The 17,022-nt window shown below is 42.2% G+C and overlaps 1 protein-coding gene across 2 annotated transcripts; it reads right to left on the bottom strand.

Annotated features, from left to right (window-relative positions):
* Positions 1-3,249: 3,249 nt before the first annotated feature.
* Positions 3,250-16,764, bottom strand: TMBIM6 (transmembrane BAX inhibitor motif containing 6). 2 transcript variants are annotated; one of them, XM_075591199.1, is made up of 10 exons: positions 16,609-16,764; positions 11,522-11,624; positions 10,133-10,241; positions 9,693-9,813; positions 8,093-8,141; positions 7,903-8,000; positions 7,727-7,806; positions 6,778-6,878; positions 5,731-5,806; positions 3,250-4,902 (listed from the first exon to the last, which is right to left on the bottom strand). In XM_075591199.1, the coding sequence occupies exons 2-10, from the start codon at positions 11,575-11,577 to the stop codon at positions 4,879-4,881; spliced, it is 714 nt and encodes a 237-aa protein (XP_075447314.1). In that variant the 5' UTR covers positions 11,578-11,624; positions 16,609-16,764; the 3' UTR covers positions 3,250-4,878. The 2 variants fall into 2 exon arrangements, with proteins under 2 accessions (XP_075447314.1, XP_075447315.1); XM_075591200.1 differs by lacking the exon at positions 16,609-16,764 and adding an exon at positions 15,473-15,601.
* Between the last annotated feature and the right edge of the window lie 258 nt (positions 16,765-17,022).

Raw genomic sequence — 17,022 nt, 5'->3', positions numbered from 1 at the left:
GATGTCAGCAGGACCTCCTATCTGTCTCATGCCTGCAGCAGAGTCAGGTGCCTGCATCTATAACTCAGGGCAAGGCTTGCAGGGGGGGGGGAAACCCATGATCACTACTGGTGCCTGTCTCTAACAGGACTTACCACAGTAGGAGGAAGATATGTATAGCCTGTGCTGTTTACAGGGTGCTACATATATATATTTTTTATATAAAAAGTGTGTGGCTTGTTTGATTATAATAAAGAGGTTTGTTTCTTCTTCCTAGGTTCAGATTCAGGATTTGTCAAGTATATACAAATGTTCACACAGCACACATATATGAACACTCTTATTGCGGAAAAAGGGTTAAGGTATAAACGACAAGACAAATCTAGAGTTTGCCGTGGAAACGGAACACATTGACTTATACAAATAGGGGGATTCTTGGTAGCAGTGGAATTATTTTCTCTGCACGTTACTAAAACCATGGCCCAGTCCTTGTGCACATGCAATGCATGTAGCATGTGGACAGTTTGGCTACATTGCTCATAGTACTACTTGGGGTGTGATATAGTGCAGCAGGAAGTAGGTTTTACTTCATGGTGTGCAAAGCAATACTGGAATCCCTCATAATTTATGTGGGAGGGGCAATCTCATGGCCAATGCATTTGGATCTCCAAATTCAAAACCAACAGCCCTCTATTTATCGTTTATGGGCCAAGCTGTCTCTAGGCCCTTGGCTTGTAGTGTAGAGCACATCAATTGTTGGTGTTGGTCCATTAAAGTAGGGGGGTGGGCATGGGAGCTTGCCTTTATAGATTTTTAATATATATATTTTTTAAACACTCAAATGTCATGGTTACCGTTTCTTTTGAATTATATATTCAAGTTTAACATTTTTGTGTATCACATTTTTGATGTTGTAGATCTATATCACCCCTACCACACGCAGGTCTTAGATCTAACTCCAAAAGACTGCTTATGGTCCCAAGGCTCAACAAGGAATCCGGCCGCTCCTCCTCCTCTTACCGTGCACCTCACAACTGGAATAATCTACCAGACTCTCAAAGCCGCCACCAGTCCAAGTTCTTTCAAGACTTTAGCTGTCTCACATTTTAATTGTCTGTAACTGTTACATACGCCCATAACATATGTTATCTCTAACTGTCCATAAAATGTCTGTAAATAACATAACCTCTGTTAATTTAATGTAATCATGTATTGTTGTCATAACTGTGCCCAGGACATGCTTGAAAATGAGAGGTAACAATGTATTTCCTGGTAAGACATTTATTTTTTTAAAGTTTATTTATAAAAAAAGTGAGAACAACTGGCAGGGGGGTTGTGACACAAGGATGTCATAACAAACTGACTGTAAATCACTGTACTATTATGTTCACTCGTATCTCCATTTATATAATGTATTTTTTGATAAAGAAAACGATAGCTACCAGTGGCGCTCTATACCCAATACATGCAATATTAAGTCCCAGTCAAGGACCTTAAAAGTACAAATAGTGACACTATAGGTGACAAAACAACGTGACTTGTAAGAAAATTAGCACCTAATCACATCAAATACTGTACAACACACGTGTTTAAAAGTTGGGGGGGAAACGTGCGCTAAAAATAAAAACAACAGTTGTTTGCAGCTCAGAGCCTTCTTGTGAATTGCTTTCTCAATCCCTTGATGTACTGTAGTGCCGACGAGTATTCTAGGGGCAACCAACAAGACCCGGGTACATGCTGCAACATTTCAGTGACATTTCTGCAGACAGACTAATGGCCCATCGGATTAACAGCAGGGGTCCCTAGCAGTCCCGTTCAAACTGAATAGGACTGCCAGGGACCCCTGCTGTGTTAATCCGATGGGCCATCAGTCTCTGCAGAAATGTCACTGAAATGTTGCAGCATGTACCCGGATCTTGTTGGTGATTGCTCCATATTTTCCAAGGCAAGTTTAAGAATACTCGTCGTCGCACCTGTAGATGTCCTGGTTGAGGTAAGCACGGATGTTGTGACCAAAAAATATAGAAACACACAATAATGCACTGTCTGGTTACCAGAAAAAGTACATATGGATTATACTCCCATATTTCCCACTATCACAAGCCTATCCCAAACATGTGGCAAATGATGGTATTTGTATGATCCGTTGATAGTCTTAGAAGAAACGGACCGTGGCAACGAGAAGTAGAAGGACCCATAGTGCAGGCACATTTTATTAATTAAAAAAACACAATATAAAATTCAACACTCACATTGTGTCAAATGTAAAAGCATGGATTACACAGACCTGAGGTGTTTAGTAACTCCTGATGAAACCGCCAGCGGTGAAACACGTCATTTCCATCTCCTGAGAGGATTGCGGTGCAGTGTCTCTTACCATCTGGGGATTCGACCCAGAAGTGCGGGAGTTTCACAGGGAGAAGCCGAGGAGGCGGTGGAGACTGCTATCCACCTCAGATGTGTGTAATCCATGCTTTTACATTTGACAAAATGTGAGTGTTGAATTTCATATTGTTTTTGTATTGATAAAGTGTGTCTACAGTCTGCTCTATGGGTCCTTTTATTGCTCTTTTCCAAGGTCCGTTTCTTCTAAGACTATCAACGGGCCATACAAATACCATCATTTGCCACAGTTTTGGGATAGGCTTGTGATGGCGGGGAATATGGGAGTATAATCCCACTGAATCCATATGTACTTTTTCTGGCAACCAGACATAGTGCACTATTGTGTGTTTCTATATATTTTGGTCACAACATCCGTGCTTCCATCAACCAGGACATCTACAGTATTTTTTGATAACGGATGTATCAAACATTTATATAGCAGCCTCAAAAAAAAACCATGCTATAAATATAAGTAAAAACAAAACAAAAAACACAACTTTTAAAACACTTGATACATATCTAGCAACACACACACACACGAAAGACACATAAACGAGACCGCGTAGTGCGACATACTACATGTATGCAACTACCCGGGGGTCACCAATACATTAAAGCAGGGACGGACAACTACAGTCCTCAAGGGCCACCAACAGGTCAGATTTGCAGGATATTCCTGCTTTAGCACAGGTGGTACAGTTGAAGGCAGACACCTGTGCCGAAGCAGGGAAATCCCGAGAACCTAAGCCTTTTGGTGGCCCTTGAGGACTGGAGTTGGCCACCAATGCATTAAAGTGTTCATCTGAGCATCTATCCAGTTCGATTACAAGCAGATATATAAATAAAAAAGGTGAAAGTGGGAAAAAAAGAAAAAGCACACAAATGTCTGAAGGATTTTAATTTATTTTAGTACGTTAAGAGTTTATTTTGTTTGTACAAATTAATTCATCTTTCGTAGTATTTCAAATCAACAAAATTCTCACTGTCGGAGTTGTATATGCAATCAGAAAATCACTGCACTATAAAATAAAGTGATTATGAAAACCTGTTAAGACATTTTTTTCACATAGATTTATTTATCTCAAGGTAATAATTGGCACTGTTTCTAAAGCAGCTTACTGCATCCCTAAAAGCATGCAAGGTCAGGGGTGGGGTGGGAACAGCAGGAACTAGTAACACTTTAATCTGACCTCCTGCACAAAGCCTCAGACCTCAACCGCTTCCTCTTCATGGCTCAAGCTATTTCAGAAGAGATGGCGGCTATGGGATTGTTTTAGTACTAAACCAAGGTAAGGATCTGATTAACGGAGCAGTTTTTTGGGCAGGGGCAGTGCTCTATACAGAGGTTGGTGTCAACTTTTCTAAGCTGCAGAAGCCTTTGCAAGAATGCACTGCAGGCTGCTCCGGCAGAGCAGCAGCTAAAATAAAAGTAACCTGATAATACATTTGTCTATGAAAACTACATCTACTTATAATGAAGGCTTTTGAATACTTTTTTTGTGCAGGGGTTTAACTGAGAGACTGGTCTTCTAACATCAGCGATGAGCACACAGATGGTGGTTGCTTCTCTGGATCTTTGTTGCAAGAGTCCTGTCAGGATACAAATGCTGCCAAGAGGGGCTGGCGTGTACGAAACATTAGCTCTAACATTTAACCAGTACTTAAACAGCTTTATTTCCTTCTCTGGATGGCAACTTGATCGTTGGGTAAACACGGTTCTCAAATACAGGCCGAGACTTGGCAGGAAGCAAGGATAGAACTGCAGGTCCTACAAGCAAGGTCTACGCAACTCTCTCTGTGCCTGGCACACACAGATAACATGGGGGTCGGGCCCCACATGTCCATTTATCTCAAGTTTGGATGGGGTGAGGGAGGATGAACAAGTCCACTAGCTATGCACCTTTTGGCTAAAGTAAAAATTGGTTACCATATAACTAGCTCAGCAACAGGTGCTTGTGAAATGAGTCTCCTTGAGGAGCACGAGTCATGAGTGACTTATTGCAATTAATAGTTTGAATACAAAGATTAATCCCTGAATTTAAGAGGGGGTCCAATAACTTTTATGCATCTGTAGTGCCAGTGAGAAGTTACCTGCCGGAAGTGCAGCTTGTAAGAAAAGTACAGCCGGCCAGGGAGGACTTTGAAGTGGTTGAACCCCTGTGTACTGCCAGAGAAAGCCTGAGTGACTGTGCTAAAGATATTACATTAGGTAAAAGGTGGAGGATGTTATCCGATCAGAAAAGGTCCTTAAATGTCGAGAAAGTGACATGTTCAGAAGGTGAAGCCAAAACTGAAAATCCCGTGGAAAAAAATTTTTTTTTAAAAAGAAATGATCCGCAAACCTTAGGGCTTGAGGGGAGAAGGGCAGCTCATATAAACAGAAGAAAAAAAGTACAAAAAAAGAAGAGACAAGTATTTCCCAAGCTTTTCATTATACCATAGGACATAAAGCCACCAAAAAGAAAGGTTTGAAAACCCCAAACAATATCAGGAGGGAGATGGGAGCAGTCAACTTCACTTCTTCTCTTTCTTCTTCTCCTGCAGAAGTAGTAATATTAACAGTTAATCACATTCTTCCTGTACATTGTACAGAATGATTTAGAGCATACTTGCACATGGATACACAGGTTAATGCAACAGTGTGAGAAAAATGCTTGCGATTTGAGCAGTGTATGAGACACAGTGATTACATGGTGTGCTTGTGTACGCCATTCTAGGGGTCACGAGGCAGAAGTCAATTCATATTTTGGACAACTCTAAGCTGAACAATGGCTGAGTGAGAAAATGCATTTTATAAAATAAATACCACTCGCAGAATAAATTGGTTTTTGAGGCAGGACAGGTCCATGCCAGTGATTAAGAAGAGGCATGAGGCATGCTGTGCATGATCTTAGACAGTCCCCAGTATGGCTGGAAATCCGACTCCTATTGCACAGCGGATTGATACACTAATTTATTTTAATCCTTAACCTAGTGCCTGTTTCATATGCTTTCTGCTCCTTTTCTAGGGGAGATAGGGGCACAGAACGCGATCTGTTTGCATCATTAATGACACCGCGATCACAATGTACCGGGGGGCCTTGGCACTCTGCTCCCATCGGCCATCAAAAGGGTTAATTAAGGATGAGGGTAAAAAATGTAGGATTGGCTCAAACTTCTATGCAACAATATTTTAATATCGACATCACCATTCTGATTTGCCATAAACCACCATCAGATCTGGCAGAAAATATTTCCCATGGTTAGTAACTTTTTACATTGGAGAAAGAAAAGAAAGAAAAGAAAAGAAAGAAAAGAAAGAAAAGAAAGAAAAGAAAGAAAAATCCCCCTCCCCAATTTTTTAAAAATGAATTAAAAATTAAATACCTTCTCATTCATTGCCAGGATTACCATGAGTTTCCTGAAAATGGTGATGAAATCCAGGAAAAGATCCACACAGTGCCTGCAACAGAATACAGATGTGGTTCAGCGTCCTTGTTGCTAAGCAATTGCAGGCGAGACTTGCACCATGTACTATTACCAATATAAAACCACTGCCTGATACAAGCCCCCATTCCCTCTGATCCAAGAAAGATTACCAGGTACAGCTCAGGCTCTCTCTAATCTAAAATGTCATTTCCACAATATGATCTAGGAGGCAGGTTGGTCACTGCAGCAGCCACTACACATTCACTATAGGAGTGACCGGTACATCCATTATGACAGAGCCATGGAAATCACAGCAATGAAGGCACGATTTGGTCCTCTCGGCCTGTCATTGTCTTTGCTTCTTGAGAAACCTCCCATGAGCCTGTAGTTCCTATTATGGTTTTTTCATGTGTCAATTGCAACAAAATACTTTCACAGTTGGGAAACATGCATTTTTTCGTTCCCCCTCCAGGAACTTATTACTACAGTACTAATATTTTAACATATTCATCTTCCAGGGTCTACAAAAAGAGGGTGTGAAATGGGCAGTCCTGCCCGCAAGTTCATTTGTCAAATATACTTTTTCACAATACTGTACACAAGGATATGGTGTTTCCTCCTCTCGTTTTTCCCTTCTCAGCCAATTTTTGAACGGTTTATTTTATTCCTAAAAAAGAGTCCAATACCTAAATAATATTGCTGCTAAGCTTCTTACCAACATTAGTTGACCTCAAAGAACCTTATCAGCGTTTAAGCAGCATACCAGTCGCATACGCTTGTTCTTTTATTTTAAAAAAAATTACCCATAGCCTGCAGTAATCTACCTTTTAAAGATGCATTTCCCCCCAATGTGAGCTGCATATGATAAGAACTTTGGTTGTTATCTGTACTGTATTATTAATCACATATACTGTACTGCCGGACTTCTGTGGCCCAAGTGCATAGTGTTGTATTGTAGCCTAAATAAAAAGGAAATGAAGGCAATGAGATGCTGTTGGTACTCACCAGATATAATCTTTGTCTCCGTGTTCTGCTTTTTCTATGATAAGCTGAGTGTCGAACAAGACAAAGCCACACATGATCAGCAGCCCAATGTACATGTGCATCTGAAACAGAGAAGGAAAGGTTATCGTGCTGTGTCCCATTAATGCACAAGCACCGAACATAGGGATAGGAGATTTCACAGCAAGAAATACCCTCCCCCTACAAATAAAAATCTCCCTGCAGGTGAACATACAGCTCAGTCAGAGGCAACTACTGTAACAATCCCCCTAATACAGGCCCGTTTAAGGCATGATCTGAGATTATTAATCTTGGCCTATAACCGCTTTTAAATCTTCACAGTAACATACTGCAGGAGTTGGGTAACCATTGTTGTCTTTGCCACACACAAAAAAAAGGGAACTTTTTTTGGCATTAAAAATTACACTTGTAAACGCAATTCCATTTTGCAAAACGATGCAAAAATGCAAGAAGATCCCATTTATCATCCAGACAATAGCTTATTTGATAGCTCGTTTTGCAAGAGCCGCAAGTTTTAATTAAATGCTTATATTTTTCCTGAGCTACACCAATTTCCATCCGCTCAAAGACCCTATGATCCTGCAGGCCAGAAAAAATGATCTGTTGCCAGAGGATTCTATCAATTTCCACTTTACCCGCTTTCATTCCCTCACTTCTTGCCATGTATACATATTTATTAGAGACGTGCAACATGTTTGCTGAAGTTTACATACCAGAAGAAATTTGGCATTATTATTTTTTTTAACACGTGCAAAATTCACCAAGCATTAAAAGTTAATGTAAAGTCATGTGAACTATACAATCCTGCCATTATTACACATTCTGGAGAAATGATCAAACTTCAGCAACGTGACATTTTGCAATGCACATTTCAAGCCATGTACCCATCTCTACTATTTATAGGCGCACACTGCTTTGGAAAGGAACTTACCTTGAAAAACAAAACTGATCCGATGAAGATGTTCACCAAGGAAGAGAGGAGAAGCAGACTCAGCCCAGACATCAGAATTCCTGGGTACATATAGACACGGTCACTACTGCAGCCATAACATCCACAGAAAACAAGTTCTAGTCATGCATGATGATAACGAGCCAGAAACGACTTACCCCCCAGGAACAGGAAGCTGCGTCTCCGAGCGTACAGAGCACTGAGCGAGAAACAGGTGAAGATCACAGCTGTGCCCAGGAAAGCCGTGGGAATGATGCTATGTGAAGATATTAGAGCCTCGTTAGAGAACAGCAGAAATAAGACAAGAAAGCACCAAGTGGTAGGGTGCACGCAGTGGAACATACATACCTAGGGTTAATAGCGATGCATAAATCCAAAGTAGGACCCAAACCAACACCTGGGGGTGAAAGAACGGCATCAGAAAAGATAAAGTGTTAATTTACCAACAATGTATTTTGTTTGGCTTGCAGCTGCAATCATGTTTAAGATTAGATGCAATTTTTAGATGGAGATGTCTAGTGCAACTCCTTTACAGGGACAATCCCATGTAAAGGACAACAATAAATGCATTTAACTAATTCACTAATGTAATTGGCTTCAGACTTTACTTGTGCCTTTTGTATGATGACCGTTTTTTAGTCTCTTTGGTCCTGCTAAAATTCATGCTCAGATACTTATTTTTGCCCATTTGCATGTGTCTCTGTAAAGTAATTATGATGATGTCATAAGCCAAGGAATAATACACATTATAATAATAATTTAGGATATATCATTTAATTGTAGACTAACAAACAGTTTTACCATGAAATATTTTGGATCACGACTGCAACCATCCTCCAGAGCATGTTATTTCCATGGAAACATTACTGATAACTTACACTTGTCCTTTTTATATTTTAAAAATGCTCTAAAATCAGTTACATTTAACTTATGGCTCCATAGGATCACTCCTCTACATGTTCGCCTGTGCAAGCAGGCCCTACAGCATACTATACAGACAGTAAGAACTACACTGTGCATGTACTGTACCTCGCTCGGTACATCCATCACAAATCTACCATTAATACATAGGCCCCACAGTGCAATGATCGTCCTCTCTCCGCACATAGCGCGGCAGAGACACCCTATGGCATTTTCTATCATCCTATATGCACAGGACCACGTTCACTGCAATTGGATCTTTCCGGTGGGGATAATTATTAGATTATGTTGCCCTTTTCACCCTGATCGCATACTTAAATGTGATCATATAAATCATGGTTAATGTGCTTTTACAGTTCAACATTTTCCAAAAATATTTAAAGTAAAAGCAACAGTCTTTAAAATGGAAGCCATGGCATTACAATAGTTGTTACTACACGAGACGTCAACTTTACAATACAGATGGGCTTCGGAAGCACTTTATGGTATATGTTTCCTCATATTCAGATGCCAGAACGGAGAGGCACTCCTGGGGACTCGTGAGCTTTTGGAAGACACGTCCATCTACAGAGAAAAACCTCCCACCTCACCTGGATCCTCAAGGATCCGTGAAGATTAAGAAAACATGTCACTGTGACCGAATCAATCCCAAAAAGAACACTCTTACTTTTACATCATTCCTATGAATGCTCGTACCTTTCTGGTGTGTGTAGGGCACAGGCATGACGGCAGCGTTTCTGTCACTTACATCATCCGATGCAACAGATCAGCACATCAAGTGATGCAGAAACAGAGGTGCAACGCACAGAAACCCTGCAAATTCAAGGGGCCCAAATACACACTGCCTAGGATGAGGTCGCAGAATTTGTCTGGTTCAGCGCAGCCACTGGAGAGCCCCCAAAAATATTCCCTTTCTCTAGTTCTGCTTCTGTGGCAAACCTACTGCAATCTCTTAAGAATCAGGTTTTCTTGTGAGTGATGCCGATAGGAAAACTGTTTCTTACTGTCCCTGTAAGAACTGTCTTACCTGAGAAGAAGGCAAATCCAGCCAAGATTCCCAGGCGCTTCTTCTCATTCTCCTGGCTGTGGGGGGTAAACATGAGCCACAGCATCATGCCCAGTGAGCCTGCAATGGCCAGGAAGCTGCCCTGTCGGAGGGAAACACAGAAGTCATAAGACTAGGTCCTGTATCCGGCCCATTCCCCTTAACCATTACTTAGCCAAATGGTCCAGAACACCACAAACATACTGTTAACATTAGGGAAGTGAAAAAGGACATTGAATAAAGTGCAAGCTTTTGGGGAAATTCACAAATATTGCACGTTAAAGGCTCCAGTTGTTGCTCCTGTATTTATCAATGTTTCGGTCACTTGTGTGCCCAGTTTCCTTTCTTTTGACATTCTCTCACATAAGTATGTTGCACGTTATAAGTTTTAGGGATCAGGGGGCCCTGCTGGAGTTGCTCACCTGCAGGATTCTGAGGGCCACATTTGCATAGGCGCCAGCAGCTGCCACCAGCATGCAGATAGCAAAGCTGGAATACACCCTCTTCAGGTGCTCCTGTGTGGAGGAGGAACTGAAAAAAAAAAAAAAACAGCCACAATATTTTCACCTGAAACAGAATCCACCCTGTTTGTTTCCAGCATACTTGACCTCCCAGAACATGTCTACTTTGGTCCACCAGGAACGTTGCAGCCAGCAAATAATCGCAAAGTCAGGAGCGCTCCTTCCCTCTCTCGCAATGATATTTACTAGTCATTCTTTTGTGTCTCCCTGTGGTCAGACCAGGTAGTCATGATCCATTAGAGCCCTACACCAAGGTTCAAAATTGGGATCGCTTACATTTAAATTAGTGTTTTAGGACAGGGATTTTCATTCTCCTAATGTTTATTTTTTTTTATACCTGGTACTATTATTATTATTGCTTTTGTCAGCATCTCTTGTATATTTATACTGTGCCCCCATAGGAGCTCTGTGGTATAAATGGATAAAAACAATGATTAGAAGCAGTCCCGAGTGTGACGCGGAGTTGAATGACCGGCATGCGGCGGTGACATTGCACGGTATGCACAGAACTGATCCACCGCTCCCACAACGGGCACATGGACCACGACTTGCGCTGCTTATAGTCAAACCCCAACAAATATATACCGAGCATGGACCATATCATTTCAACTCCACAATGCTACAGTAAATTAGCAGCTAGCAAACCAAATATATACCAGGAACAAACATTTCAAATTGAAACAAACAAAATGTAATGCAGTATACAGGAGACGCTGGTTTATAGGCCACTAATAAGTTACATTGCCCACCCTTCTAGTGTACTTATGTTTCTAAACACAGACAAATCAAATAAATTGCCATATTATGCTCAAGAAGCACTTCCCCATTACTTTTGTGGTGGGATACGCAGGCATTTTAGAACTAGAGATGCCTGTGAATTCTCACTCAAAATGTAGTAATACAACGTAACAGAAGAGGGTCAGCTCTAGTTGGCTCTGCAATCTTTTAACAAAAACCACATACAGAAGATTTTAAACCTTTTAAATGCCGCATTATACTGGGTGATCAAGCGTTGCCATTTGTAGCAATAGATATTTCATTACACGCACACGGTTCAATTTTCAAGTAAGATTCTTCATAAACTGCGGTCGCTATTATATATCCCATGAAAAGAATACAAGAGAGGCGTTATTATGGATTAGCTGTGAAGACTGCAAAAGGACCCGACCCGCACATCACGCAGAATAATCAAAGACCTGCAGCTACGAGACCTTGGCAGTAGATCTTGCATGAGCGACACTCGGTGCTACTTCAAAAAAAGCACCAGATGTACCACAACAAAAGCCTTACATGTGGGAGAACTTGAGAAGAGCATTGAAGTTGATATTCCGGTCAAGAAAATCCATGGTGGAAGAGTCTCTGGGCGCCTGTTGTCAGCTCTCTGCACGAACACCTGCAGAGACAGAGGAGAGGATGATTGTATAGATGCCATTCCTGCTCTCTTACAAGCAATCGTGCTCACGGGACCCCACTCAAATCATCTGTAAGCTGTTTGGTGTGCTACAGAAGAGCAGTGTAATATTACCCATCAGGGCACTGGCTATTTCAGCTGAATTCACGCTTGACATTTGTAATCCCTTTGCTGCTGGAGAGACTTGTTATAGGTATGGATAGCAACAAAGAATAAAGATATCTTACATCTAGTTCTATTTCTCAGTACATCCCCCTTCCAAGCTGTTAAAAAAAAAAAGTGGGGGGGGGGTTCAAAACAAATCTCCAAAAAGATACAAGATGACCCCCAAAATAAATATATTGCCTACAGTACAAAGATACTGAAAGGGTGGCCTATGCATAGCCAACGAGTGCGGGTTTAAATTGGGGAAACCCTAACACGCACCTTTCTGTTCAGGCTGCCCGTATACAATGATTGTTTCTGAGCTTCTCTGGGGTGACTCACGGACTCCGTGAGTGGCCCCTGGGACCTCTTGATCTAGATGGTGCAATTATTGCAGGCTGTTGCGAGGAAGTCAGATTTGGGTCCTCTCCACAGAGAGCACCCACCAGTGCGCACAGCATGCGTGTCCCGCGGCATTAATACGCCTAATGATTTCCCCTGGCAACACTAGTGATTGTACATATATAGTTTAGGAATGATAAATTGATATTTAAAAATGTATCTCACCTACTATAACATTTTGAGCATACAAAAACCTGTTTATGTATCGAACGCATCACAAAAGGCTTTGTCCTTCTTCAATCAATAGGAGCCCTTGGCTATGAAGATTCAACTCTGACAAGCAGTTGAGAAGAATTCAAATTACAAGGAACAAACAAAAAGGCGCAAAAAAAAAAAAGAAGTTCTTTGAAGACAGCATAAACAGTCTTATTAACAAGGTAACAACCACAAATACCGTTTTCTATATCACAGATCGCACCTGTACTTGTATTATCTATTGGCCATTATATGAACAATTTAGTCCTCACTTCAAATTAATCCCACACCTACGATTTATTTGAGGCCAATGAGGATTCAAGAAGTTTAACTGCGTACATGCAGAACCATTCATAAATGTGTATATCAGACGTGAGAGAGAGATACAAAATAAATCAAGATCAGAAATGTCCTATAGTGCATCCTAGTAAACTGAAACTACACTTTGTACAACTCCCAAAAAACACTTCTGCATAGAGAAACTCAAATAACCACATACTTGAGCTGCCATATTATTGTTTTTCTGTTTTGTTCTAACCCAACCTAATAGGATCAGTAAGTGACATAAGAGACCATATGCTCAAGGGAGGGTCCTTCAGGATCAGCAACCTGCCCATTAGAAACGACCTCTTCTGATCACAAACATTGCTATTAATCTCTTCAGAAGAAGAAGGAAGGTGCACAGTTGTGGAAACGTACCACTGGAGAAAAATGACCATATTCCATATTTCCAACACCAGGACTATGAATCACAAATAGTTAAACCTACTATGAGAAATACAAAAATGACTGCACATGTGGTTGACAACAGCCCAGATCCTGATGCAAACTACATCTGATAACAAATATGCAAATATCATACCCAGTCACTAGAAAAATGACCGCTTCTGTTTACTGTCCTGTCCTACAACTCTAAAGTTACAATGTACTTCATTGGGGCAAACCTGGACACTATTTTTGAAAGAATTTAGTAATAGCTCGAAATGTAAAAATAACAAGGTGGAGAGGTTTTACAAAACTTTTTTTTTTTAAATAATTGAGTTTTACATTTGTAAGTAAGCAGTACTGCGCTACTCCCACCATACCGCAAGTCCCACTGTGTGAGTGATCAGCATCTTCTGTTGAGATTTTGAGGGCTTTTCTTCCACAAATGGAAAGTTTTAAGACATCAAAAGTAAAAGAGAAACCAAAATCTTCAGTTTCTTTTGTTGTCACTTAATGTGCTGGAAAGTACTGCAAATAAAATATGTATGCGTGTTATAAGAAGGATCATGCTAAAGGTCCCACCGCCACAAGGAGACAGGATCCGCGCAGACCCTGTGCAAGAATTTCCAGACACACGTGGACCTGTACATCCTGTTATGCCCCTGATCTCTACCCATAGCCGTCTCCTCTCTACCACTTTCACCTCTCTTGCCTTAAACCCTTTTTCCTCACTGCCCTTACCTGTGGAACTCCCTCACATAGTTTACACCAAGTACCTTCTCTCCCCACCTTCAAGACAAACCTGAAAACCCACCTCCTTAAATTAAGCATCCCAATAGCCTGGACTCAGGTTACTGTCCCTCCTACCAACCACTGTGGCCAAGCACTGCCATCTACTGCACTTATCCCCTCACCTGCTGTCTCTTTAAGGCTAAGTCCCCGCTGCCGCCGAGTGCGCTCATGCTTGAGAGCGATGATGTCACCAACTCTCCAAGCATGAGCGCCGGGTGTCCTTCAATCATTTGAGAGCAGGCGCAGGAGAGGGGGACGTGGCCATATTGATTGGATGTAATTGAACTGAGCGATCGGCAGCGTGGCCGCAGCCTTACAATGTATGCTCTCCAGGGCAGGAATTTTCTTTCCTATAGTCTGACTTTGTTGCACTTATTATAATTCCCTGTACTGCATTGTCTTTTTAAAGCGCCAATTAAATAGAGGGCACTATAGAAAAATATACATGCATGCATGAACTAAATAAAGCAAGTACATACACCACACAACAAGTCACCTACACATCCAAACACTATACAGAAAAGATTTTTTGTTAACTCTGTCCCAATGAGAATTACTCTGAAAATGCACCAAAAAAAATTTGTTTAACAATTATTGGTCAAAGTGCAAAGAGAAAAGAAAGTGTACATACTGTACAAGAGAGCGTGACAATCCTGAGGGGTGAGAGCTCTTTGCACTCAATTACTAAAACATTCATGCTAGGAAGCTGGGATCAGATCCCTTTGTCTGCACAAATCCCACAGACCACAACTGGAAAATTGCAAGGGAGGTGGTCACGCGCTGTAAACTTGACCGATTTAAAAACGTGCCCTTAAATTCTTGGCAAATAAAACACAGAATCCCTGGCTGCAGTGGAAGCGCTGTATGCTGCGAGATAATGGAGGAAAGACAGGGTTGCAGACCTGTGCTAAGACATGTGAATGTGCTCACAAGTGGTATTTGTTGGCAGATCAAATTAATTATTTAATAAAATTAGAAAGTGGAAGCTATAGAATCACAAAGTACATTTTAACAAAAAAATAAATAAAGCTTTGAAATGGCCGACAACATTAACAACCCACACATTTGATAACAATTAAAAGGATATAAAAAGCAGCGTGTGCGTCATTACCAGCTAAAACAGCTGCTAAATAAGCAATGCACTAATGACTGGCTTTGTAAAAGAGTTAATTAACCCCCTGATTGCCAGAGGGGCTTTGCAGTGCGTTGCTAGCCTCTGACACTCATGGGGTTGAAGCCGTTTGACCCCTGCCCTTGTCCAAAATCCACACCCAACACTGATTATGCCGCGTTTCCATAAGTGTCCTCCCACCCACAGTGCAAAGGAAATAAAATACGCAAAAATCAGTGTCGCTGGGTGCAGTGTGTCAATCTCCACCCACTGTATTCCAACCCAGGGGTGCTCAACTCCAGTCCTGAAGCCCCCCCGAAACAGGTCAGGTTTTCAGGATATTCCAGCTTCAGTTGAGCCACCCGTGCTGGAGCTGGGATATCTTGAAAACCTGACCTGTTTTTTTGGGGGGGGGGGAAGGGGGGAGGCTTGAGCAGCCCTGTTCTAACCCACACCAATATCTCGCTGAAAAGTTCTTCACCTTGTAATATAAATTACGACATCGTGTCCATGGAGGAACCCCAAACCCAATCTGCAGTCATATTGAGAATAGCGCTTTTCATTACGCTTTAAAAAGGACCCCCTCAGCCCCCACCTCGTTACCCAAAGCAGCTGAGGATCACAGGATGAAAGCCATGCTCAAGACAGACTTACATCACCTCCCTTGTGCTCAAGGAATGCCTAGACATGATGTCACAACACTGCAATTATGACATCATACTCACACAGCAACTTGAACCTTCACCCTGCTATTCATGGCCTGTACAATTAGATAGGGCTTTTTGTGGACTATACATGTCACATTGGCAACAGGTAACCGTGGGAGGGTTGTGTTAACACCCACAGATCCTTGCTTACAGCGGTGTAGCAATTTCAGCGATGTCACTCGTGTGTTGCAATGTAGTGGTGTCACTTCTGGGCATTATGAAACCTGCAGGTTAATCATCTGCAAACTTAAAGTTACCGAGCACAGCTCGAAGACAAAGGTGCCCAAGCACCGTGTCTCCTCACCTCTGTGCAATGTCTGTGTGTAACCAACGGCTGCAGCTCCGTGCGGTGTGCCATATGCCTGGCTACATAGATCAGCAGTCTGTATCAGTGTTTGCAACAGATTGGTTGCTATGTACATCACAGCCCCGGGTGTGTGTGTGTGTGTGTGTGTGTGTGTGTTGCCAGCATGGACACTGCTCTAGTGTTGATGTGGTGCAGTCTTGTGACAGTGTGGCTTTGTGTCTCGGTATTGTGGCCCTGGACGATGTATTTGTGTTACTGCCTCACCGTTATGTGTCACTGCACCTCGGTATTGTGTGTTTGTGTTACTGCCTCACCGTTGTGTGTCACTGCACCTCGGTATTGTGTGTTTGTGTTACTGCCTCACCGTTGTGTGTCACTGCACCTCGGTATTGTGTGTTTGTGTTACTGCCTCACCGTTATGTGTCACTGCACCTCGGTATTGTGTGTTTGTGTTACTGCCTCACCGTTGTGTGTCACTGCACCTCGGTATTGTGTGTTTTTGATGCTGTGCGTCGCTGTACCTTATGATTGTGTCATTCTGTTTGTGTTGTTGTGTAGTGTAATCCTGTTTGTGTTGCTTTGTGAGCCTCCGCCGCTTCTTACCTTGTTCCCCGTCGCTTCCTTTCGGTTTGTCCCTCCGCTTCCGCCGTACGTGTCACACCACCAGACACAGCGCGCGGAGCCCCGCCCCCGCACTCTGATTAGCTGCAGAAACGAAGCTGCAAAATGTCAGCGTGAGAACTAGTAAACACTGCTATGAATCAAATGGCCATTGGTTACCGAGATCGTCACTCCGCTACGGGCTAGCCAATCACCGTCGTTAAAATTCCAAGCCTCCGCTGAAGGGTGGTGGTCGATACAATGCACCCCAGCGCCCTCACGTTCGTCGACTCTACAGGAGCCTCGTGACAAGCGCCCCTATCGGCCAAAGTAGATCACCGCAGGCAATTTATCATAGCGCCCTTACCGGCCAATCTAGGTCACTGCAGGAGCTTCATCACAGCGCCCCTATATATT

The sequence above is a fragment of the Ascaphus truei genome, chromosome 3 (genome assembly GCF_040206685.1).
Source record: "Ascaphus truei isolate aAscTru1 chromosome 3, aAscTru1.hap1, whole genome shotgun sequence".
Taxonomy (NCBI): Eukaryota; Metazoa; Chordata; class Amphibia; order Anura; family Ascaphidae; genus Ascaphus; species Ascaphus truei.
The sequence above is the reverse complement of the archived record's forward strand: the minus strand, read 5'-3'. Positions and strand labels throughout refer to the sequence as shown.

Excerpts from the sequence above, each read along its gene's own strand:
- TMBIM6 (XM_075591199.1), bottom strand. The coding sequence starts at position 11,577 with ATGGATTTTCTTGACCGGAATATCAACTTCAATGCTCTTCTCAAGTTC. Across the intron at positions 8,001-8,092 it reads TGCATCGCTATTAACCCTAG|CATCATTCCCACGGCTTTCC; the intron begins GTATGTATGTTC and ends ATCTTCACATAG. Across the intron at positions 4,903-5,730 it reads TCCTGGCAATGAATGAGAAG|GAGAAGAAGAAAGAGAAGAA; the intron begins GTATTTAATTTT and ends CTACTTCTGCAG.